The sequence below is a fragment of the Magnolia sinica genome, chromosome 9 (genome assembly GCF_029962835.1).
Source record: "Magnolia sinica isolate HGM2019 chromosome 9, MsV1, whole genome shotgun sequence".
In the NCBI taxonomy this organism is placed as follows: domain Eukaryota; kingdom Viridiplantae; phylum Streptophyta; class Magnoliopsida; order Magnoliales; family Magnoliaceae; genus Magnolia; species Magnolia sinica.
The window spans coordinates 80,704,205-80,728,923 of NC_080581.1; the positions used below are offsets into that span (position 1 = coordinate 80,704,205).

A 24,719-nucleotide genomic window follows, 5' to 3' on the forward strand; every position below is an offset into this window, starting at 1 on the left:
ACTCCTCACAGAGACTTCTCAAATCCACGAGGAAAGAAGGCAGAAAATAGAAATAAATTCTAATAAATTCGAAATTGATTAATGAATGAATAAAAACGAATTCACAACCCTTTAAATAGGGGTACCAAGCAATGAGAAAGAAATCAGAATAAAACTACAACTCAAACTCCTAGAATCCGCAACTTACTATAAATAGTGAACTTACTATTTATAGACGGTCGTGATGTCTACTAGTGCGCAAGGTTTTCGGCCAAAAATAGTAAGTATCCTATTTGGCTTCACCAAATCGTTCTCCTAATTATTCTAAGCTCTCTTCACGTTGGGCGCAACTCCTAAAGCCCGACAGATGAAGAGTTACAATAAAACTAAAACTTACTATTTATGGTAAAGACGAAATTAAAACAGGAAAATGACTGTCGATTCAGGGGTTTTTCGCAATTCCAAGCTGCATAACCCGGTGTAGAAGGGTTGGTTGGCTAAAGTAGCTTGTTCTACCCCAAAATCATATATTTTACGTCAGGTAACTCATCCCGGATTGTGAGATATGCCCGATCTAAGGTCCAATGGTCCGTATCACTTCTGTTGTCGACTAGGCCTTTTCTGATCCATCTTAGCCATGAAACTGTCCGCAACCCGCTTTACATCAATGATTGATGGTTCAAGAAGACCTTTGACCACCAAATTTGACTGTTGACCATATAAAATGAAACTCTTGCCCTTAACTTAGTAGAAATAAGAAAATTTCTTATTTTGTCACTATGTAAACATGAATTTGATGATTTTAATCTACCATTTAAATAGTTTAAATCAAATATCATGGCCCACTATTGGATGTCGAAATCATTTGACCATATTAGGGTCCACAACCAAGTAATTTGGATCTCCCCAAATATGAGAATATCCATAGTCTCTATAAGCTTATGAACAAAAGCATCATTTTATGTTATCAATGGTCAACCTTAGTAGTCAACATTGATAAAGGTTAATCATATGATGTTTTATAACCAAAAATAAAAAGCAAAGGGTTTATTTGACAATGCTAAAAAGGTAGGGATTATTTATGCATAACGAAAATGGGATCGTAGTACATGTCAAAAGCTCTATTTATTTTTGGTAAGAATTATTAATAATCTCTAACGCAATATTACAATTAATTAAAATGAGTTGAAATCATTTTTAAGTGGCAACGAAACAAGCCCTAGATCCTTACATCTATGAGTCAATGTTTAACGGCCCAAATGGACATGCAGTGTCTTTGTCGGTGGCAATGTTGAACTGCTCATCTATTTGTCTAATTTAGTCTAGCCAGTAATGAGCTCAAAATTCTTCTTAATTTAAAATCGTAAATATGTAAGAATATAAGTAATTTGTTGTTTGTATAGTTTTGATTTTTAATTGCAGCCGGGTCTTAAGGTTAGCTTTTGACTTGTGAAGTTATATTTAAAAGGGGAGAGTATGAAAAGGGGCATTCATGTGGGCCCCACAAAATTATACATTGTTGATGATGGGCACCTAATAAGATGTCTAGATCTGATGACGGTAGCTAGGCCCCACAAAATGTTACACTGTTGATGAGCAAGAAAATCTAATTTGGGCCAAAAGCATGCTCAATTACAAAAGGTTTTTGATTTTTTTTTTTTCTTTTCTGCAGGAATTGTATGAAAAAATGGTCAATCGGGTCGAAACCATAATTAAGCTGGGTTTGGTCCCGGAAGAAATCAGAACTGAGCACAAAGGATTCTCTGAGTGGAATTCGGTGGTAACTACGCGCAATCATCAGGCCATTCTTCAGGTAAACCTCAATGACATTTTTGTGGAATGTGATGTTCATACACATGGCATATGTTCAAATTAAACCATCAAGATTGCCGGGCCAACTGTATAAAGGCCATCAACTAAAAACTGGACTCAGAAGTAGAGCTAGGCATTGTCCCGAGTCAGACTGAGTTAGGGCTGACCCGATCCGACCTAATTTTGAAATGATTTTGAAATAGACTTGACCCGAACCCGACTCGGTACTGAGTCCAGCATGCTTGACTCGATCCAAGTCCGGGTCTAGCCTGGACTAACAAGGACCGAGTCCAACCTGGTCACAGGGACCGAGCTGGGTTGAGTCAACACCGAGTCATGTCGGGTGTGGTGGGCAACCATTTCTGGACCAAGGCCATGAATGGGCCCACCCACAAATGCCATGCGCGTGTTACGTGAATCATATTCAATCTTTCCTTCTCACCAAACAAACAAGTAAAGAACAAGACACCCAGATCCATAGCTCAACTGGCAGACTGAGTGGAGATACTCGTTTCAACACTTGAGGTCTTGGTATCGATCCCTAGCGGGGTGGCTAACATGGAGTGTGTGTGTACTGTCATGGGTGTGTACTAACAAGCTAACCCAAAAAAAATAAAATGTAAAGAACAAGAAAAAAGAAGAAATCCAAAGAAAACGGACTCGGGAAATAGATAAATCATCAAAGGCAATAATTGCCATTTACAACACGAGTGGACCTTATCATATTAGTCAAATCTTCATTGTCCTCCGTTGAGGAAACCAGGGAAAAAAAAAATGAAAATCTTCATTCCATCAGTTAAAATAGCTAAAATACAATATGAGAAACTGCCAAATGCATATTGCTGAAATGTGATCCTTAGAAATTGGAGTTTCACCATCTATCAAAATGAAATAGCTAAAATCTCATATGATTAAATGTGATATGAAGAAAATGGAATTTCACCTCAAGTTGCTTTCCCTTCTTTTTAGAGAAACCCTACTAAGGGAGGCGCAGTTTGGAAAACCCTAGCCGTGGGCTATTACTTATAGCTGAATCTTTTCCAAAATACCCTTATTCTTCTCATGTATTTATGGATGTTGCATTACACAAATAGATTATATATATATATATATATATATATATATATATATATATATAGAGAGAGAGAGAGAGAGAGAGAGAGAGAGTTGGGTTTCAGATCCAATCGAGTCAGTACCGAATCAGATTTCGAGTTGAGTTGAGTCGAGTCGAGTTACTGGGTGACTCAGACTCAACTTGGTTTGAGTTTTGATTGAGTAAAATCTACTTGGTTCGTATTGACTCATATTATGCCTAACTTTACTGATAGGTCTTCCTTTCACAGAAATCTGTTTAGTAAACACATGGATGGAATGCTCCACAGTACATCTATAAGTTGGCCTTCTTTCCACATATATCTTTTTTGTAAACTTTGGATGAGATGATTAGGATTGCCTAAAGAGATGTATAAAAGTCTTTATAGGGGCATTTTTCAAATAAATATTCTTAACCGTACTTTTATTGTACCCAGGTGGTTAGAATCATGCGGTCTGAGTGAATTTTCCATGAAAATCCATGAATTGTGTGCTGGACCTATGAATGGTGAGGATCGATGATCAATTGGATTGTCCATGTATCCCAACCCCACTAGTAGCACTAAAGTCCTAACACAAGGATATGAATTCTCTTGTTTGGATCAATTGAAAAGAAGTTGTTATTATTATTATTATTATTATTGAGGAAACAATCTCTAAGTACTACAAAACAACATTCTCAAGAAATTGTGGAAGGAAGAAGTTGCTTCCCCCAGTTGTCTTCCAATAAAATTGTTAAAAAAAGAATCCCATGTCCATTGTTTGTCAAAACGTTGGCAACTGCACTTAAGAATAAAAGCATATGTATGGTGTAAAAGATTGGCACTTGGACTGCTATTTTTGCTGGCTGCTTGAAAGTGGAAAAAAACATGTGGAGTGATTGAAGATATTAGTGATATATGATGCACAAATAGCACATGCAGGGCATTTGAAGTCAAACTGGCACGTGCTGCAAACTTGTATAATGTCATATGCAATACATTATCGCCAGGTGCTTGAGCATGACCATGCCAGATGTTGTACATGTGGCATAGTGCCAGGTGGGGCACTTAACGGTGAGCAATGACATGTGTTAGCGTGTATTGCATTGACACCTGTGTAGTGCTTTTAAGTTTAATACTAAGTTTCATTACTCATGCCTTAGTGGTAGACTTACAAGTGTTTTATCAAGTACCCGTTGTGATAAAATTACACTGGTGTGAATTGCGTAGGTATGTGGGGTGTGAGTGTATAAAAATAAAAATAATAAAGATAATAATAATAATAATAATAGTATGTTGAAAAAAAAGTTGAACATGTGGAACGTTGGCACTTGGCATATTGAACTAATGCCAAAACAGTCTAGAGACAACACATGAAAATTCGATTTTCTCCGATTGCACTGATTCATCTTCGATGCCATCGAACTGAGCTTTGATGACTCGAATGTTCAGCGATGACATCGAGAAAGCGCCCAGTAAGTCTAACAACCAACTGGTGAAAATCTGAATAATCTCAATGGGATTGATCACTGTTGGATGTCATTGAAGGTGACATTGAATAATCTGTCAATAGCACATACATATCCTCATATCTAACTCGATTTAAGACATCAAATATAACAATGCACACTGTTCATTCATGTTTGGATGTCATTTGAGTTGATGAGCCCCGAATTGAAGAATATCAAAGCTCAAGTAGGCCACACGAAAAAAATAGTGGAAATTGCATTGAATGCCTACAATTGAAAACTTAGCAGGGCCACAAAAGCTCTGGATGAAGCTGATATTAATGTTTTCCCTTAATATATGTTTGGGTGACCTTATGAATAGGTTGGATGTCAAATGAACATAACTGTACGCCCTGGGAAGGTTTCAACGGTGGACTACATTAGCGCTACTGTTTACCGTGGTGTGGTGAACTTGAGCTTTGGATGTTCTTCAATTCTGCTGCCACGCCCTCACACTACAAGAGGAAGGATCTTTAGCGGCGCTCAAAAGCGCCACTAAAATCCCCAAAAAGCGCTGGCTTATCTTTTTGCAGCGCTAGGCAAGCGCCGATAGTTGGGGGTGTCGGTAAAAGCTTCAGCAGCGCTAGTATCCTTTAGCGGCGCTTGTATCAGCGCCGCAATTATATAATGGCATTTCTAACAGAAGCGCCGACAAAAGTATAAAAAGCGCCAGTAAATGCTCTCTTTCTATACACTTTTTTCACGGAAAAGCGCCGGTAAAGGTCTTTCTGTTGATTTGAAAGGCCCCGCAGGCCAATAATATTTTTTATATAATTCAATTGAAACGTGCATTTTTTTAATATTTGAAATATAAAAAATGATGCAATACAATTAAAACTGAATATTAAACAAAATTTATATTACTTCACAATAAAAAAAATATAATATTTATTACAATAAATTAAAAATGGTCTTGAATAAATAAATAACCTAAAGCGCACACCTTCTGGTCACCAAAGCCATTGATTTGGTGGGCCTAGAATGAGCCATGAGACAGTTACAACCAATGGTTCATATTTAATGGAGACCTTGAACAGTTGTCATTATTCAATAGGGTAGGTGACAAGATTACAATCAAGAAAGTTGTGTTTTATAACGCAGACAACTCACATGCAATGATTCTCTTCTTGCAATTGAACTACCCATCCCTTTTGCTATCATCGAACATGCGCGTGAATGTGGTAACATGTAAACAAGGGCCTGCAATAAAGAAACAACATCCATCATTACATGGCCATACTGCACTTGGGTTGTAATTCTTACAAGGTCATAAAACTGGGAACTATCAATGCCTGAACTGCTGAGAGGGATAACCAATTTATATCTTATTAACAGAACCATAGTAAAGTCACGAACCCAACCAAAACTGCCTGAACAGCTGAGAGTGATAGCCAATTTATATCTTATTAATCAGAACTAAGGTTACAAGTCACAAACTCAACCAAGACTTTGAAATATTCACAATTATTCTTGCATATAAATAATTTCAAATGCGAAACAGTTCAAACCCTTATCATGGTTTTTTACCTGTTCTGAGGGTCCTTCCATTTCAATCTACCATGGAAGCTTCTGATGGTGAAAGACAGTACTTTGATGAAGTTATAGAGTCCATCTCCAAGGATGAGAGCTATGGAGATAAAGACATGCAAACCCAATCAGCAATTCATGGTAGAATGAGAAAAAGAGAATGGTTGATGACTTAAATGATTCGGAGATAAAGACATGCAACTATCCTCCACGTACAAACATGAAAGGACCTATTACCATCCACCATTTTCCTAATAAGGCCATATACAGAAGGCCTATAGATTTCTAGTAGCTTTAAAATATATCAATGACTCAACAATGTTCTTTTATACACAATTGTAAATGAGAGCGCACCTGTAAGCAGTACTGCACATCAACTATCAACTCTATTATCTCAAACCCCTTGTTCAACATCAAAGAACACTTATCAGCTTGCCAGCCATCAAGGAGGAATGCCATATTTTCACAATAGCCCTAAGTAAAATGAAATGGGAGCCCAATAAGCATTGTGATGCCTGAATACCTTGATTAAATCACTGCGGCTTTCACATGTCCAAGTAATTAGTGTTGTTAGATCTGACATGTACACCTGCAAGATGCAGAAGGAGGTCACCAATCACCATCAAGTGTGATATATGATATGAAAAACTTAAAAATTATTTGGAAATATTTTTTTTTCCAATCCTCCTCAATCTGAATATGGCTTCAAATCATCTCGACAAACTCCAAAACTCTGAAATAAACTTCCTAAACTACAATGGAAATACAAAAAATTGAAAATATTAGTTTCTTAACAAAAACTGAAAGGAGATAGAATTTCACAAATGTTAACAAGTACCAAAGGCATTATCTTTTCTTTTCCTTTCTTTTTTTCAATTTCTCTGTTTTTCCTCCTAATCTAAGAACTACACCAAAAAAGATCTCTGTAATTAAAGAAAATTGAAAAAATAAATAAATATGAAAAATCATTAAAAACTAAGCACAATCCATGGGATAGTAACCACAAACATAATGCTCCTTGCAGAAGATAAGTTATTACTTACATAACTTTCAGTCATGGATCAACCAAAAAGTTCATCAATGGAACAACATAAAATACATCAAAAGAAAAGAAATCGGCAACTGCCCACATTTACAATAAAAGGATAGCTTAGTTAAAAATTAAAAAAAAGGCATTTTTATGAAGTCACATCATGTCGACACTTAAATGCGTCTGCATATTAGACAGTCCTAAACATGGCTCATATATAGAAACAATTTTATGTTTGCATTTACCTATTGTTACCTTTTATTTTGTGAAACTTCTTCAACATATAAAAAGTTATTTCAGGTAAATATTCATTATTTATTTTGACGATTCTTTCACAATTCACATGTTATTATATAAATAAACTAAAGCATAGCATTTTATTATTTCACGTATGAGTGACAAGGGAAAAAAGATGGGGTTTCGACAAATAGAGCAACATGGAAAATCCCAGTACTAGAATGCAACATTAGACGACACAGGGCTAATTGGTACTCTTCCTGCAATGACAGAGTAGCAGGTCTACTTATTTTTTGAAGAACATACAATATTGCTGATCTCCTTAAAAAGCTCATAAAATGCTTCAATTTCACTTACGCTGACTGCAAAGAAAATAAAGCACAAATTATCATCAATGTTATATTAGAAATTGATTTAGCGACGTATCGAAAAAGCATAAAACATTAATGAGTTACAGCAAGAAGAACATAGCTAGCCAAAGTGGTCACACTTGAAGCAGTTTCCCCTCGAAAACAAAAACAAAAATGATGGAGCATGTGGTTTAATGAATGAAGTATCTGCCTATGGAGTACATTCGCAGGAATGGAACTCAAAGAAATTGATGGGGGCCTGCACAAATGATGGAGCATGTGGTTTAATTTGAGTGGATTTATGCCAATATCTAGGTGCAAGTGTATGAACCTCCACACTCGACCAGAATATCAAAGTTTATACATGTTTAATACTTGGCAAACCATGACCATCTTGGTTTTTGTTTTTCTTTAAAATAAAAGAATCAACTCAACCAGATATCATAGTTTTTTTTTTTTTTTTTACTCCCTTATATTTAAATAAATCAACTGCCTTGATACGAGCAGCATGCGCTCTATCAGTCCCTAAGATATATATATATATATATATATATATAAGTACGAATACATCACTTATAACTTTGTTGATGTGTCCAAACCGTACACCACAAAACAAGAAACAATAGTGGATGCACCAGATCAACGGTCTAGATCAATATATTATATCATGGGCCCACTTGAAAGGAGGCGTGACCCAAGAATGCTAAAGACAGTATAATTGCTCTTTAAGATGATAGGGGTTGAATCTCCTTGCACATGCGAACATTGCATGTGCATGCAAGATCCCGGTCGTTCATCTGGTATTTCACATCTTGATATGTTTTGTGGCAAAATAAGAGGCCGGTCCAGTCACTAGGTGAGCCATGCTTGTATGAGTAATATTGACAATTAGAAAGGATTGAACAATAGTCCATGTTCAATATATTCACATGGCCCACCTGATTACCTTACCAGCCTGCAGGTATTCGAGCCACGGTGCATATGGTCCAGGGCACACCTGATGAACAGCTCAAAACTCTCGTACACACATGTCACGCGTGTGAATAGAGCGATTGCGTCCTACAAGCATGCGTACTTAGTAAACTTTGTGGGGCCCAGAGTAATTTATGCCAAAGTGGTCACACTTGAAGCAGTTTCCCCTCGAAAACAAAAACAAAAATGATGGAGTAGGTGGTTTAATTCTGAATGAAGTATCTTCCTATGGAGTACATTCGCAGGAATGGAACTCAAAGAAATTGATGGGGGCCTGCACAAATGATGGAGCATGTGGTTTAATTCGATGCAAAGTCAAGAACAAGATTATTAACCAAAACAGCCTAGAAAACTAATTTTCAGCAAGTAGGAATATATAATCCAACCTGAACACATCTTTCAAAACAGTTATTAAAAAACCTAACTATCTGATTTGGACTGAACAGAGCTCACTCTATATTGGCCCTATATCAACTGTCATGAGTTTTGGTGGTGAGTGATACCGTATGTCAACACAAATAGAGCAAAGAGAGGGTAACCAAAACAGAAACCCCCTCAAAACAGAGCACCACTAAACAATACATAAGGACGCTCAAGGATATGGAGAAATTCTCTAATGACAGATGTACGGATTCCTCCTAGAGGTCCACTGATCTTCTTTGTCATTCACCACAGTAGATTCCTTTAGCACTAGATCTTGATGCTAAACAAGCATCAGAAGGTAGACAGAAATATCATCTCTTGGAATAGCAAGAAGTGTATAAATCCATTAACAATGGAGGTACAGTTATAAATCCCTCAAGGATTTGAAATACTTCCAGACGTACAAAAATCCCTAATTAGCAAAACATGAAAATTATAATTTAGCAATTTTGGTGTAGTGATGACATGGATCAGCCTAGGTGGGCCCTGACACCTCCCTAGTAGGTGAGGCAGTCCACACTTTACTGACAGATCAATCAAGCATAGGTGGATCAGCCTAGGTGGGCCCTGACACCTCTCTTTCTTTCTTTTTTTCTTTAAAGATGAGAAAGTTCTTCTCTTTTACTTACCCCTGTGCCTTTGCTAAGGTAAAGTCCACCACCACGCACTAATGTGCATTTAGAAGGACTGAATCACATCAACGGAGTTTCCCAGAAATTTGGTCTTTAACTTGGATGTCACGTCATAGGTAAAATGATCATTTTCTGCATGCCCCGTGCTCATTGGAGGATGATGACTCACCTGACATTTGGAAGCATGATAAAAGAAAGGAATTGAGCATCGTAGAACAACACCATGGAAATGACAATGAAAAAGCAACCACAACAAATAATGTTAACATGGTTTAGCAATTAACGGGTGGGTCGTTGGGAGAGGCGGTGGGTGTATGCATGAATGTGTTAAAAAAATCAGCTGACAGTGTTCTTGTGAAATATCAGCAGCCAAAAGATGAGAAATCAAAATCAAAGTAAACTTATGGACAGTTCACCTGCTCCGCAAGGAATGTAATGCCACCATGATTAACCATTTCATAAGTCTCACCAAGGATGGGATTGAAGGGCTTCCAGGTTCGTTGATAGGCATAGTAAATAGATATTGCCCATGATGCTGCAGACAATAGCCAATATTCCATTACACTAGATAATACATGCACACAACTCATAAGCACCACAGTAGAGAAGACCACTTACTAGCATATACCATCCGCATGTAGGGATCCTCACATTCATCAGCCAGGTCTAACAAGTGGGAGTACTCCAGCATATGTGAGGATAATGCAATTTATAATGCTCAATATCTGATAAGCAAGGCTGAAGGCATTGCACAAAATTGACAAGCATCAGGTTTAAAGTGCAAATAGCACAGACCTCTGCCACTTCCTAAATCATTGTCATGGACTCAAATATAAGAACTGGAAGTGTCACCATTGATGTAACATCTGAACCTATATATTTTTGCATCATCTTCCAATAACTATCTGATCCTGCAAGAGACGCAAAGAAGATTCGAAATACAACAAACAAAAAACAAAAAGACATTCATCAAAAATGAAAGAGCAAACAGATCAATGTCATGGTCATGAAAATTATGAGCAGCAATTATAAAAAGAAATGAACTTATCTCACTTCATCACTGCTCCAATGTACAGTTGACAATATCGGTGAAAAATGAATCAGACAGTTCCTCTTTTTCCAACTGCCAATTGAGGACTACTTCCTCATTATGAATAGTAAGGAAGGTTGCAGTTGTAACTGCCAATGTAATGTTCGAGTTGATATTATGAAAAGCATAATAAATGCCAATTATATATAAATACTTTTTGATAAGCGAAGCAGATTTGAGTATTCATTCTGTCTAGACCTTGTTCTCTGAGTGTGATATTACCTGCTACATATATTGGCACCAAGAAAAAAGTATAAGCAATATTTATTGGCTTCTTGAATCCTGAGTTCTTGGGAATGAATGTAGGTGACTCATCAACCTTACACATGGCACTGATATAGCTCCATCCATAGTTGGTTCAGTGATTTGGACAGTCAGGATTGCTGTACAACTATGCCATGTGTACGGTTGAAGAGTCTCCACCAGTTTTTAAGTTGTGGAAAATTAACCTAAGTTTAAGTACCTAACTACCTATCTCAGGTCCTGTTGCGATTATTATGGACAGTTAGTGGATCCATTTGTTTCTGATAGGTCCAAGTTGTGCCACAAGAGCCATCTCTCTCTCTAAAGAAATACAATGCGGGTCATTTTTCCTGTTATATGGCCATTATGACAGCGTAACAGTGGCACTGTTACATGACGGCTGATTCGTAGTGACATGATTATCATTCCTGTGTGCTTATAAACTACCATGTTTGGTAAGCTGATTCGTATAGTGACATGATTATCATTCCTGTGTGCTTATAAACTACCGTGCTAAAGAAATACCATGTTTGGCAAGCCACTTTGCAATTAACTCAGATCGGGAAAATAGAAGAGAACAAAATCCATATCATCATAGCTGCAAACAACATTTGAATTTGAAATACTATGCCAACTCTAACATATAAATTGAGAACTGTTAGAACAGAGAAATTTCATCAAACACATGTTGTGCACACCTTAAACATTCACAACAATAAACCATAAAAGGGATTTTTTAGGAAACCCCTAATCCTTTTCCTATTACGAGGTTTAGGAAATCCCTAATTCCAATATTGTATCCTCTGATAATCTGCGGATTTACAGATCTAGAAATAAAAAACTTAAATATCTATTTGAGAGAAATGAGTACCTGGCCGGGGAAGAGATGAAGGGCAGGGGCTGCTGGCCGCACCAGATCTGGAGATGATGCAAGTGAGCGCGACGGAGGGAGAGAGAGAGAGAGAGAGAGAGAGAGAGAGAGAGAGAGAGAGGCGCGAGATCTGGAGATGAAGCAAGTGAGAGAGAGAGAGAGAGAGAGAGAGAGAGAGAGAGAGAGGCACGGGGTCCGGGAGCGAAATGAGGCAGATGGAGAGAGAGGCACGGGGTCCGGGAGCGAAATGAGTACCGTAGGATTTTTTTTTAATATATAAATATATACGGTAAAACATCCGTGGCCCTGGGCCCTGTTTTACACAGCGCCGGTGCAAGAGGCACGTAAAGTGCCGTTGTTGGTCTCATTTGTTGTAGTGTCAATTGAGCTCGGAAAACGGATGCACCGCGTGGATAAGAAAAATAACACGGTGGGCCCTAGCAATCGGGGTCCATAGTTCACCAGCATTTTTGAAATGTTATGACTTATCTTCTGAACACGTGGCGTGCAACTTTATTGATTCAGACATCAAAATCGTGGGTCCCGTTTGGGATAATTGACAGTCTTATTTTTAACCATCCCAGTTGACAGCCACTCGTTGGATGGTCAGGATTCTTTTCATCAGTATTATTTTCAGGATATGTTTCTCATACATGGAATCTGACATTTTGGACGGTCTGGATGAACATATATATGTACTATATCATCAGTGGATGAGTCACAACCATCTAACTGTTTTTTGGTCTTTCTAATAAAAAATCAGATATTAATTGACAGGGGAGACCCGAATGCTGTGGACATGGAAGGATCGGCATTGCCAACACTCGTGTACATGTCACGTGAGAAGAGACCTCAACACCACCACAACTTCAAAGCTGGTGCTTTGAACGCATTGGTAATCTTTACATGCTTGTATTTGCAAACACGTGCAAACTAGGGGTGGCAACCGGCCGGGTCAAGGTCAGGGTGAGCTGGACCCGACTATTAACTGCCAAGAAGTCAAGCCAGGCCTGGCCCATTTAGTAACGAGCCTTTTCTTTCAAGCCCCATACCTCAATAATAGAAAATATTGTAAAACATAGATCAGCTAAAAATTCTTGTTTATTGCAATCTAATTGAACCACATCATTCCACACCACATTTAATTCAGCAGTGCTGACATGAACCAATCATGATGCAAGAAAACATGAATTTTCCTGTTGTTGCAAGTAGAGGATTCGGAGTCCACGGACAGAAAATTCCTGTTTGTTGTAATTTGATTGGGCCACGGCATTATACATTGCACAGTAGTGCTGACAATGTCAGTGATGACATGATCCAATCACAGTGCAAGAAAACAGAAATTTCTGTTACAAGCAGAGGATCCAGATTCTTATTAATAATGTTTCAAAGGCTCGTATTATAATCATGACCCCATTTACAGACCTGATCTGACCCTTTATCTGGACCAAATCCAAAGCTCTACCATTCCACCAAGCCCGTTGCCAGCCTAGTGCTGACAGAAGACCCTCAGCATACATTTGGCGACTCCAAAGTTAATTCTACACGGATGGACCTGGATCATACGCAGGACAAGAGATCCATGCATAATTTGGGATCCACGGTGTAGATTACCAGGCCCAAAAACTAGGCTGGTTCATTCATGAATCAGGCTAGGTGTTCTTATGCCATTTAGGCTAGCTGGTGGGCTACCCGCCATTCGATGACTCAAATCCCACATGCTCCTACTCGGTGAATCTGCTAACTTGGCGAATGCCCTATGTGTGTGGCCCACCTACTGACTGGATTGACCTAATTTGATGGAGGACACGTATGCAATGGGTCCCACCTGAAGAAACAATCATGTATGTATCTAAATGAACGCAAACACACGTGCGTGTGAATACCCCCACATGGGTGCACATGCACACGCCACACAAGCACATATTGCTGCAATCTGCACGTTTATCCCATCATGATCACCATGATCAAATTTGCAGATACGGGTGTCGTCAGCCATAAGCAATGGGCCAATCATCCTCACCATAGACTGCGATATGTACTCGAACAATGCCGAGACAGTGAGAGATGTATAGTGTTTTTTCATGGATGAAGAGAGGGTCATGAAATCGCTTACGTGCAATTCCCTCAGAGCTTTGATAATCTCACTAAGAATGATATCTATGCTAATTCCTTCGAAGTGACTGGTGGGGTAAGTATCACAAAATTTCCAGTTAAAGTTCTATGGTGGGCCACCAGGTAGACGTGCCTCTTAAAAAATCACAGTGATTGGACAATCTTGAACATACGATCGATCAATGTAGAGAACTGCATCATTTGATTTATCTCAACTTTGGATTAACTGTCCATTTTTTCGATTAATAATTGGATGGCTACCATAGTCTGGTCACCTTGCGTTTGTGCAATGGCCCAACCACTTGATGGCCCGCCAAATCAATAGACTTAGCCATCATAACGTTGGATCTTTTGATATGCTTGGCTATGAAGCTGGAATTTCATGGTATGGATGGTCATGGAGGGCCTCCGTACATTGGGACTGGATGCTTTGTTAGGAGGGAGAGTCTATGTGGAAAGAAGTATAGTGAGGAATGCAAGGGGGAATGGCAGAAAGGAATGGAAGAGCGAGCAAAGGGAAGTGCAATCGAGTTGGAGGAGAGAGCAAAAGGTCTTGCTAGTTGCACTTCTGAGGATAATACTCAATGGGGAAAAGAGGTCTCTCTCTCTCTCTCTGTCTGTCACACACACACACACACACACACCCATTGTGGTTGTCCCTGTTAGATGGGGTTCCCGCAAAATTTCATGCTATTCCAAAACTAGGGTGGGGCTCCTGAATGATTTAAGATATTTGGGGCCTGATTTTGCACTGTTCCAGATGGTGGGGCCACCTTTTTTTTTTTGGTGCGGCCACCTAAGTTTCGGATACAGCTGACTTTTGGGACAGCCCATATCCTAGAGGGGACTTTCCAGATGCACGGTTGAGACTTTGGACACAAATTGTAATGGGGCCTACCTGTCGCTGAATTGAACCTTTCATATATGCATGTACCTGATATATGCAGATGGGATTGAAGTATGGGTGTCCAGTGGAGGATGTGATAACAGGCTTGGCAATTCAATGTAGGGGGTGGAAATCTATATATCTCAACCCAACAAGGAAAGCATTCTTGGGTGTTGCACCTACAACCTTATTACAATCATTGGTGCAACATAAGAGATGGGCAGAAGTCCACCTTCAAATATTCCTCACTAAGCATTGTCCCTTCATACAAGGGCATCTTAAGATAAAGCTAGGACTTCAAATGGGCTATGCTGCTGGCAATGCGTGGGCTCTCAATGCCTTCCCTACACTATTTTATGCTTTTGTCCCATCCTTTGGGCTTCTCAATGGCATTTCCTTGTTCCCAAGGGTATGACTCTCTCTCACTCTCTCTCTCCCCCTTCCATATGGTATCGTCTGGAACCAGTACATATCGCTCAATACGAATCAGTTTCATCAATGAATAACAGGACCGGCCCAAAATGGCCTGGTACATGGTGAAATGGTATGATACAATCTGGTTTTCATGGTGACTAATGCAATACACTGAATCCATATTCATGACATAAAGTGAAACTATACAAGACAGCCTACCATACTGTAGTGTGGTATGTATCCAATCACAATATGTCTTCTGGTGTCTTACTATTTCTAAAACAATCGTCCAAAATTTTTTGATGAGTAACTTCAAATGCAGTAGACAGTGATTGGATACATACCACATAACCATTGATGCAATATTATTATATGATCAAAAGTAATTTTCGAGATATAAAAAGATCATTGGTGCAGACCACACCACAAATGGTGTAGATCGAATTAAAACATTGACGTTGAAAATTTTCATGCCCCTTCAGATCTCAAGCCCATGGTTCGTACCATTTGCCTATGTAACCATTGCAAAGCAGGCATACAGCCTAGGTGAGGGGCTATGGTTGGGAGAGACAGTCGAGTCATGGTGGAACCAACAGCGGATTTGGCTCTATAAAAGGACCGCATCCTACTTATTCGCCACCATTGATGCAGCACTTAAGTTATTAGGGCTTGGCAAGTCAACATTCGTGATCACGGCCAAGGCAACTGATGCAGAGGTGGCCAAGAGGTATGATGAAGAGATCATGGAGTTTGGTTCCCCTTCTCCCATGTTCACTGTCCTAGCCACATTGGTAATGGCTAACCTATTGTGTCTAGTTGGTGCAATCAAGAGGGTGGCCATAGGTGACGAAGCCGGAGATGTCGAGGCATTGGTGTTGCAGTTTGTTCTATGTGGGGTGTTGGTCATCATCAACTGGCCCATCTATCAAGGGCTCTTCTTGCGCAAGGACATGGGCCGCCTGCCAACCTCAGTTGCACTTACATCGACCGGTTTGGCTGTTTTGGCCTGTCTAATTCCCATGCATTAGAGCATAGGTCGCACATACAACATTCACGAATTTGATGCAGACACCAAAGCCATAGATCCCATTTTCCATTTATCATTTTTTGTGTAGTGGAATGATAAGGTTGTAAATTTTGAATTATTATAAGCACAGTTCATGCTTTAGGAGTCCAGGCCACATTTGCATGTCGAGTCCTGTTGCTGGTGGACGATGGCACAAAAATATCCAGGGGAAGACAATCTTATCCGGCACTGCCCGTGGTTTGGGTCAGACCAGAATCCTCTACTATACCTGTTTTATGCAGCCCTTGGACCATAACAGAAATAAATAAATCAGCAGATCAATAACTCAGGTAGGCCACACAACAGGGAACAATGGGGATGGGATGCCAACCCTATGTTGTGTAGGGCCACGATGGAGTATGTGATTCATCAAATCCATTCATCAGGTGTGACTCACCAGCAGGACTAGGGGAAGATACATAGATCAGCCTTTTTTGGTGCAATTTTACATTATTTCCCTTGGTGTGGCCCAGTGGAGTCTTTTATGAGGCTGATCTTTTGCATGTAAGTGAACACAAGCATTCTAATGGAAAGATTAGGTTTGACATATAAAAGATGATGGGGTGTAATGAGCTTGGGTGTTTCACATGCTCCATAAAACATGTATTGTAGTCTATTCAGGTCTGCTTTGGCCTGGGTAAGTCACATGCTGGTGTACTGCTCTAGCTGGGCACGGGTACTTGATAGGTCTACTTTCAAGCACAAATTAGAATCCGGAAATGACTTCTGACTTGGAATTTAGGTCTGAAGTAACACATGGGCCTGTATTCATCTATATTCAAGTAACTTTGATCAACAATATTAATTTGTTCATCATCTTTTAGTAACCGATCTGTATAAAATATGATAGGCAGTCCAGGCCTTGGCTCTGGTTTCCTTCTGCCCGAATAGGCTCTCTTGTAAAATCTTCTCTGAAATAAAAATCATCTTTCCATTTTAAAAAAAAAAACATGTATGTGTTTTTTTATATCGGTATATACACAAACTATATATATATATATATATATATATATATATATACACACTCATGGGACATGATCGACGGCTCTAAACCTTTTAATGATGTCCAATAGTCAACTTGAACCACCTATTCTCTTAAACATTTGACCAATAGTATGGAAAATGGATGGTCAAGATTGAGTGGATAAATGAATTGGTCACAATCGTCATCTGATTTGATCATGGAAATCAAGGACTGATTTGATTATCCCAATTAGAAAAGGCTGGCTATAAAAGTTTATCCACTCAATCAGAACTCCCACCATCTGACAATCAAAATATATAATCAAAAGTTTATCCATTAATTCCTCTGATTTAATTGTATAAAGAATAGCTTTGATTATATATTTTGATTGTCAGATGGTCGGAGTTTGGGCGAGCAGCTACATACACACCCAAAAGATGGATGGCTGCGATCGTCATATCATCTCTGCATGTGGGCCACATGGGAGGGGAGCGGATTAAGTGAGACCCTGGACTAACGCAATACCTACATAAGATCATCATCATCATCATCATCATCATCTAAGCCTTATCCCAGATAATTGGGGTTGGGTACACGACCATCATGTAGTGTTTAGTGGCATGGGGTTCTTGCCTTCTCGTCGGCCTATGGGGTGGGCTCGAACAACCAAGTGGAGATTTGGCCATATATGATGGTATTATCCTCTGTCTGGATAGAGGCTTTTCAAAAATTATTGTGGAAACATATTCAAGGGTTGCGGCGGGGCTTCTATCGGTGACTTCAGCCACCCCTTGGAATTGGAAGCCCTGGATCGCTAGGATCAAGAGTTTGGTATAGGCAGCTGAATTGGTATTTTCGGTTATTCCCAGGGAAGGAAATAGCCCGGCAGACGGTATGGCTAGGGAGGCTAGCGGGACTCAGGCGTCTATTGTGATCTCTCATTATCGGGATCTTCCTCCCCGCATTCGTGGCCTTCTGTTCTTGGATAAGGTTGGGTTAGGTGCAGTTAGAGATACCAGAGTGAAGATGTTTAAAAAAAGAAAAAAAAGAAAAAAAAGGGCGGGCCTTGGCTCCATCAGAGAACAAGCTTCTTAGCAGCAGCTCTAGTCTCTCCGTCTTTTCTGTTTTCGGGTCCTTGTGGGTTTTTTTGGTTTCTTTCTGCTGTTTTCCTGTTCAGCTGGGTCTTTGGGTTTTTAGTTTAGCATATGATAGGCAAGGCAGATCCTTTTTCTCTGCTCCCTGCCCGAAGTGTCTAGGCTGTAATTTCGCCCCAATCCAATCAATGCAACCTCAGTTTCTCCCAAAAAAAAAAAAAAAAGGTGGCTGCAGGCACTAATCTCTTTTGTCAAAAGAAGATATCAACAACATCATTCCAATTTCATGGAGGAAACACACGTCACAATACCTTCTTCCACATATTCAGTGCAGCCTATATATATATATATATATATATATATATATATATATATATATATATATATATATATATATATATAAACATTATATAGCATAAAAATATATTAGAGCAAAAAAATAAATTTAAATAGAGCAAAGAAAATAACATAACTCGAACTTAGAAACCATGAAAATAGCTATACTTCCACCAGCACAGATTATATCAAGATTATCTGAAAAAGATGAAGAAGAGAGTTCCAGGTCCTAGTCTGCACCAAATAAGAAAAATATAAAAATGGAGCTGTATGACTCAAGATTGGGCAGGAGAGTCATGACATCTAGCCGGTGATATTTTGGGACTTGTTAAGGATGACGCCCTCGTATTTGACTTGGAACCACTTCATGGCATCCTCCTTTGTGACACGGTGCTGAATCCCAACACGAGACTTGCTCCTGCGGCGACGAGCCACACAGTACCCTGGGCGTTCAAGAACTGCAAAGAAGTCCATACCATAAATGCCCGTTGAAGGATCATACTTGATTCCAAGATCAATATGTTCCTGGATACCAAAGCCAAAACACCCGGTATCACTGAAGTTTCTTCGCAACAGTTCGCATTCTTTCACTTTGAGCCCGCTCTCCAATAGCTGCATTGCCTTGTCCCCCCTAACAGTGACATAGCATGCAATCTTTTCATTACGCCTGATGCCAAAGGATCGAACAGTGTACCTTGCCTTGGAGAACACTGGCGTTTGCCCACTCAGCTGCTCCAAGACCTTAGCAGCCCTGGTAAGACGATCTCCGTTCTCTCCGACGGAGATGTTGAGGACCAACTTCTGCACCTTTATCTCCCTCATCGGATTCGACAACTTCTTCTCCGAAGCCATGGCTTTCTCTGAAGGTGAGAGCAGAACAGCTTTTCGACCGGCGGGAGGTTGGAATGAAAGAAACCTGGAGTTACTGGGAGACGCTCTCTATATCTAATAAAAGGGCGTGAGATGGGTGTTATTCTCTTTCTCAGTTATGTATTGCTACACGCTGTTGGAATACATGATTTGGGAAAGAAGAGGCTTATCTCATTTGAGCCGCACACAACCCGAAATGGAGGAAAACTAAAAGTAGAAAACAATTGAGAAGAAGAATCTACAGAGATTAGAGAGATATATATGGGCTGAAATGGATACGATGCTATCACGAAGAATCTGCAAGTGATTTGGCAGATGACCTGGTTGGATTCGGACTCGTTCCTTCAGCACACGTTACGTGAGGCTGTAGACTCTATCCGACTTGGGACTCGATAACAACTATTTCGGTACCAGTAACAGATACGTCAGAGCGTAGGAAATCAGATTGCCTACGCTATTATCGTACTGAGTAAACTCTTTTGGGCCCACCGTGAATTCATTTGGTTTATCCACGCCGTCCATCTGTTTTTAAAGATCATTTTAGGCGTTGAGACCAAAAATTGAAGTATATCCACACCTCAACTGAACCATAACACATGAAACAGTAGAAATATTGATTTCCACCGTTGAAACCTTTCTAAGGCACGCAGTAATGTTTATTTTTCATCCAACCTTTTCATAAGACCATACAGAAATGGATGAAATGAAAAAAACAAATATTAGCTTGATCTAAAACTTATGTGGCCCCAAGAACTTTTCAATGATAGAAGTTCAACTCACATTGTTTATATTGGTGGGTCCATTTGATCATTTTATAGGTTTCATTTTTGGTTTAAAGGCTTAAAATTATTTCGTAAAATGGATGAACGGGTTGAATAAAATGCATGAATGAACGTGTGCCCCCACAGAGTTTACTCAGTACGCTTACGGTACTGAGTTAGTCAGTACGCAATCCGCTCCCAGAGTGTAGCCTCTGTACGCACTTGGATTCGATAGCAACTATTCCGGTACAACGTCGGCAATTGAAAATATTGTGTGGCCCACCATTATGTGTTTTATCCATGCCGTCCATCTATTTCGAGATCTCATTTTAGTGAATCAGCCCAAAAATGAGGCAGATCCAAATCTCACGTGAACCACATTACATAAAACAGTTATGATTAGACACTTACAATTAAAAACTTCCTAGTGACTTTAAAAGTTTTTGATTAATTAGTTGATATTTGTAATATATGTTCATCCAGTACTAGGTGACCTAATCATATAGAAAATAAATTTATAGTGGGCCAAAGGAAGTTTTTAATGGTGGCCTGGTCCCTCTCTCAAAAACAACAACAATAATAATAATGAATAAAAATCTACCAACCGCAAAACTTTAAATATCACGGGACTAATGGCATGAACAAATAGGCATACTCTAACATTACTTGGATTGAATTACCGGCACCATTTGGATCAGAATTCCTTATCCTATAGCGATCTAGATCAATATTCATCTGGGAAGCCATATATTGATTTGAGATGTTCTTGGGACATTACCATCCATCTTATCTAAAAACATGTAAAAAGAAAAAACACAAACATCAATTGGATCCTAAACTTCAAAGTCCCAAGAACTTTTCAATGGTAGGCCTTCCATGGCCACCGCTTTTTCGTGGTGTGGTTGACTTGAGCTTTAGATATCCTTCAGTTTTAGAATCATGTATTAAAATGAGTTGCAAAACCAATGCACCATATGGATAAAACACACACACAATGGTTGGTCTCACATAGGGGTGTACATCGAGCCAAAAACCTCAGCTCGACTCGGCTCGGCCACTGGCTAACCTCAGCTTAAACTCGGCTCAGCTCAATCCTCGAGCCTGACTGTCCAGCTCGGTGTTGAGACTCCAATATTGCATAATTTTTTCCATTTATACCTTGGTTTTTTGAACATAAATCATCTTAATATTCTATTTTACTCATGTATGTGTTGCAAGATAAATTTAAGAGCTTGGATTAAAAAAGGGTGCTAAAAAGTAAGAATTTGATGCTCAAAAATCACCAAGGCAAGGGATGGATCTTAGGAAACCAAGATTGAAGAATTCACATGCCAAAGATCCAAGAAAACCAAGTGAGGAATGAAAAGAATCGATGATTTGAAGTGAAGAATTTTGAAATCGTCCTGAAAAGTGTATTATAAAGCTCTGAAGTCTATTTTGAAAAACTACGCAGCAGGAAGTCTGTTTTAAATGAACTATGCAGCGAGAAGTCTATTTTGACAAAATACGTATATTTGAAGCATTTTCTAAGGTTTTCAACTTTGTACGAAAATTAGAGTTCCCTACTTATAAATAGGGCCTCCTAGGGCATTCTTAAACATCATTAGAAGCATTCAAGAGCAATATTTAGGGTTTTTTTTAAGAGTTTTTAGTTTTATTAAAGCTTTATAAGTTGTTTTTTTTTATTTTAGATATTTTCTATTTGCATTTTTTTCTTCTTTCTTTCTTGTTGCTTTTTATTTCTGCAATTTAATTATGTTTTTCTAAGTTCCCTCTAGCCCAAGCTAGAAGGGAAGCACATGGGTTTAATATTTCTTTAAGTTATGATGATTGATCATTTTAATGATGAGAAGAATGGTGTATGCATGTTATCTATTATTTAGGTTTTGTTTTTTATCCTCTTGTGAGATCCATATATTTTCATCATATGAGATCCACATTGATGAATAGGCTTACCCTATATCAATCAGATTTCCTAAATAGGAGAGGTTTTCAACCTGTTATATTTCTTTGATATTTATTATCCTATAGATATTGAATACTTAAAATCACTGGCGCTTGAGAATATATATCAATGGTGCAAATCCATTATTTTCTAATCTTTTATATCATTTATTAAAATATTTAAACTATTTTATTTTCCGATTAGGCTGACCATAGTACTCAAATCTTAGTTGTGTTATCCAAGTCATCATGATTTTGGAACATTAACCTATGTGTGGAACTTTGAAGCTTGGGTGTTATTTTATTCAGTTCAATTACATCCATTCAAAAATCCCAAAATCAAATCATCAATTTAGTTTTTATTACTTAGTTTATTTTACATTTGATTTTTTCCTTCTTGCAATTCATCTCCCTGTGGGATCGACCCTGTATTCATAGGATATTACTTACGAACCTCTGCACTTGGAGGCAAGCAATCAAGTTTTTGGCGCCGTTGTCGGGGAGAGACTGAGATAAATCAGATCTGTGCAAGATAGCTAAGGTAAGTTTTCTTTTAAACCCTCCAGATTTTCTGTAGATTTTTTTTATTTTTATTTTTTTCTTTTCTTTTCTTTTTCTTTGAAAATAAATTCAGTTGGGTCTTTGAAGAACTAACTATAACATAAGGTTGCCCTGCTTGGGATTTTATCACCCAATTGCTATGGTTGTCTTACAGTTGGTGTTTGATCACAAAGATCATTCTCTGAATCTATTTTTCAGATTAGCATAGTTTAATTTCTGCATTAGTTTTACTTTTATTTATTTATTTATTTATTTTTATTTTATTTTTTTGTTAAATTTTTTTGTGGATTGAACCCTCATGGTCGGCTCTGCCACCTAGGTTGTTGATTTATTTGCTTTGTGGACTGAATCCTCATGGTCGGCCCTGCCACCTGGATTGTTGATTTATTTTGCTTTGTGGACTGAACCCTCATGGTCGGCCCTGCCACCTGGGTTGTTGATTTAAGTTGCTTTGTGGACTGAACCCTCATGGTCGGCTCTGCCACCTGGGTTGTTGATTTATTTTGCTTTGTGGACTGAACCCTCATGGTCGGCCCTGCCACCTGGGTTGTTGATTTATTTTGCTTTGTGGACTGAACCCTCATGGTCGGCCCTGCCACCTGGGTTGTTGATTTAAGTTGCTTTGTGGACTGAACCCTCATGGTCGGCTCTGCCACCTGGGTTGTTGATTTATTTTGCTTTGTGGACTGAACCCTCATGGTCGGCCCTGCCACCTGGGTTGTTGATTTATTTTGCTTTGTGGACTGAACCCTCATGGTCGGCTCTGCCACCTGGGTTGTTGATTTATTTTGCTTTGTGGACTGAATCCTCATGGTTGGCTCTACTATCTGGATTGTTGATTTATTTTGCTTTGTGGACTGAACCTTCATGGTTGGCCCTGCCACCTGGGTTGTTGATTTAAGTTTTTATTTTTATTTTAAGTATCATACTTGCGATTTAAATTAGTGGTATTTGTTGTGTGGTGTGGATGGTTTATGTCTCGTTGGAGTAGGGATCAAAACAATCGACTCTTCTCTGAAGGGGGACTAGTTCCAGGCCTTTATTATTCACTTAGAAGAGGCACTCAACATCACTTGGATTCCATGGCAGACCCAGTTGATAATCTAAATCCAAATCTGCCAGATCCAACTATAAATCAAAATAGAGAAAATCAACATAATCCTCCTCTTGAGGATGAAAATGAAGTTCATAGGAATGTGTTAAACCAACCACGGACTTTACGTGAACATTTACACCCTGAGAGATCAACTTTGCTATCTTGTATAATGTTCCCTGCTCACACAGGGAACATTGATTTTAAACCAGGTGTGGTTCAATTAATTCTTAAATTTCATGGCTTGGATTCTGAAAGCCCCTACTTGCACCTCAAGGATTTTAAGGAAGTAATTGCAACGTTACAAGTAAACAATGGCAATAGGGATGTACTTAAGCTTAGGTTATTCTCATTTTCTCTTAAGGATTGGGCCAAAGCCTGACTCAATTCTCTAAGACCTAATACCATCACTTCATGGCAAGCCTTAAGTAGAGAGTTTTTGAAAAAAAATTTTCCCGAGCACAAAACAAATGCACTAAAACAAGAAATCATGTTGTTCTCCCAAAAGAGGAATGAACTATTTTTTCAAGCTTGGGAGCACTTCAAAGACATTCTAATTACTTGTCCACATCATGGTTATGAACCATGGCATATGATTGATGCTTTCCGAAAGGGGCTCACCATGGATACCCGTCAGTTCATAGAGATGATGTGTGGTGGAACCTTTCTTGACAAATATCGTAATGAGGCTTGGGATTTTCTAGATTTGTTAGCAGAGAATACGCAGACATGGAATGTCTCTGCTAAATCAGACCAAACTAGACCCATTCCTAGAGAGAAAGCGGGAATGTATGTCCTAAGAAAAGAAGACGACCTTAATGCAAAATTCGCTGCATTGGTTAGAAAGGTCGAAGCCTTGGAAATTAGG

At 38.9% G+C, this 24,719-nt stretch overlaps 3 protein-coding genes, 1 long non-coding RNA gene and 1 other non-coding gene across 5 annotated transcripts; 1 reads left to right on the forward strand and 4 right to left on the reverse strand.

Moving 5' to 3' along the window:
• The first annotated feature begins 1,408 nt into the window (after nt 1–1,408).
• Nucleotides 1,409–16,284, forward strand: LOC131255832 (cellulose synthase-like protein E6). Its single transcript, XM_058256709.1, has 5 exons — nt 1,409–1,792; nt 12,511–12,642; nt 14,235–14,459; nt 14,810–15,157; nt 15,645–16,284. The coding sequence occupies exons 1-5, from the start codon at nt 1,604–1,606 to the stop codon at nt 16,188–16,190; spliced, it is 1,440 nt and encodes a 479-aa protein (XP_058112692.1). The 5' UTR covers nt 1,409–1,603; the 3' UTR covers nt 16,191–16,284.
• Nucleotides 5,369–6,146, reverse strand: LOC131255834 (uncharacterized). Its single transcript, XR_009176475.1, has 2 exons — nt 5,900–6,146; nt 5,369–5,572 (listed from the first exon to the last, which is right to left on the reverse strand). It is a non-coding gene; the product is annotated as an uncharacterized LOC131255834 (long non-coding RNA).
• Nucleotides 9,583–10,233, reverse strand: LOC131255833 (oxysterol-binding protein-related protein 3C-like). Its single transcript, XM_058256710.1, has 3 exons — nt 10,162–10,233; nt 9,960–10,078; nt 9,583–9,712 (listed from the first exon to the last, which is right to left on the reverse strand). Exons 1-3 carry the CDS (start codon nt 10,178–10,180, stop codon nt 9,590–9,592), a joined length of 261 nt encoding a protein of 86 aa, XP_058112693.1. The 5' UTR covers nt 10,181–10,233; the 3' UTR covers nt 9,583–9,589.
• A 2,452-nt stretch (nt 16,285–18,736) lies between the features above and the next one.
• On the reverse strand, nt 18,737–19,533 carry LOC131255835 (large ribosomal subunit protein uL5z-like). Its single transcript, XM_058256712.1, has one exon. It carries the CDS (start codon nt 19,472–19,474, stop codon nt 18,926–18,928), a length of 549 nt encoding a protein of 182 aa, XP_058112695.1. The 5' UTR covers nt 19,475–19,533; the 3' UTR covers nt 18,737–18,925.
• Nucleotides 19,534–24,323: 4,790 nt separating this feature from the next.
• Nucleotides 24,324–24,430, reverse strand: LOC131257181 (small nucleolar RNA R71). The gene has a single exon (XR_009177195.1). It is a non-coding gene; the product is annotated as a small nucleolar RNA R71 (small nucleolar RNA).
• Between the last annotated feature and the right edge of the window lie 289 nt (nt 24,431–24,719).

Excerpts from the sequence above, each read along its gene's own strand:
- LOC131255832 (XM_058256709.1), top strand. The coding sequence starts at position 1,604 with ATGCTCAATTACAAAAGGTTTTTGATTTTTTTTTTTTCTTTTCTGCAG. Across the intron at positions 14,460-14,809 it reads ATACTCAATGGGGAAAAGAG|ATGGGATTGAAGTATGGGTG; the intron begins GTCTCTCTCTCT and ends TGATATATGCAG. Across the intron at positions 15,158-15,644 it reads GCATTTCCTTGTTCCCAAGG|ATCTCAAGCCCATGGTTCGT; the intron begins GTATGACTCTCT and ends ATGCCCCTTCAG.
- LOC131255833 (XM_058256710.1), bottom strand. Across the intron at positions 9,713-9,959 it reads TTACATTCCTTGCGGAGCAG|GTGAGTCATCATCCTCCAAT; the intron begins GTGAACTGTCCA and ends TCCAAATGTCAG.
- LOC131255835 (XM_058256712.1), bottom strand. The coding sequence starts at position 19,474 with ATGGCTTCGGAGAAGAAGTTGTCGAATCCGATGAGGGAGATAAAGGTG.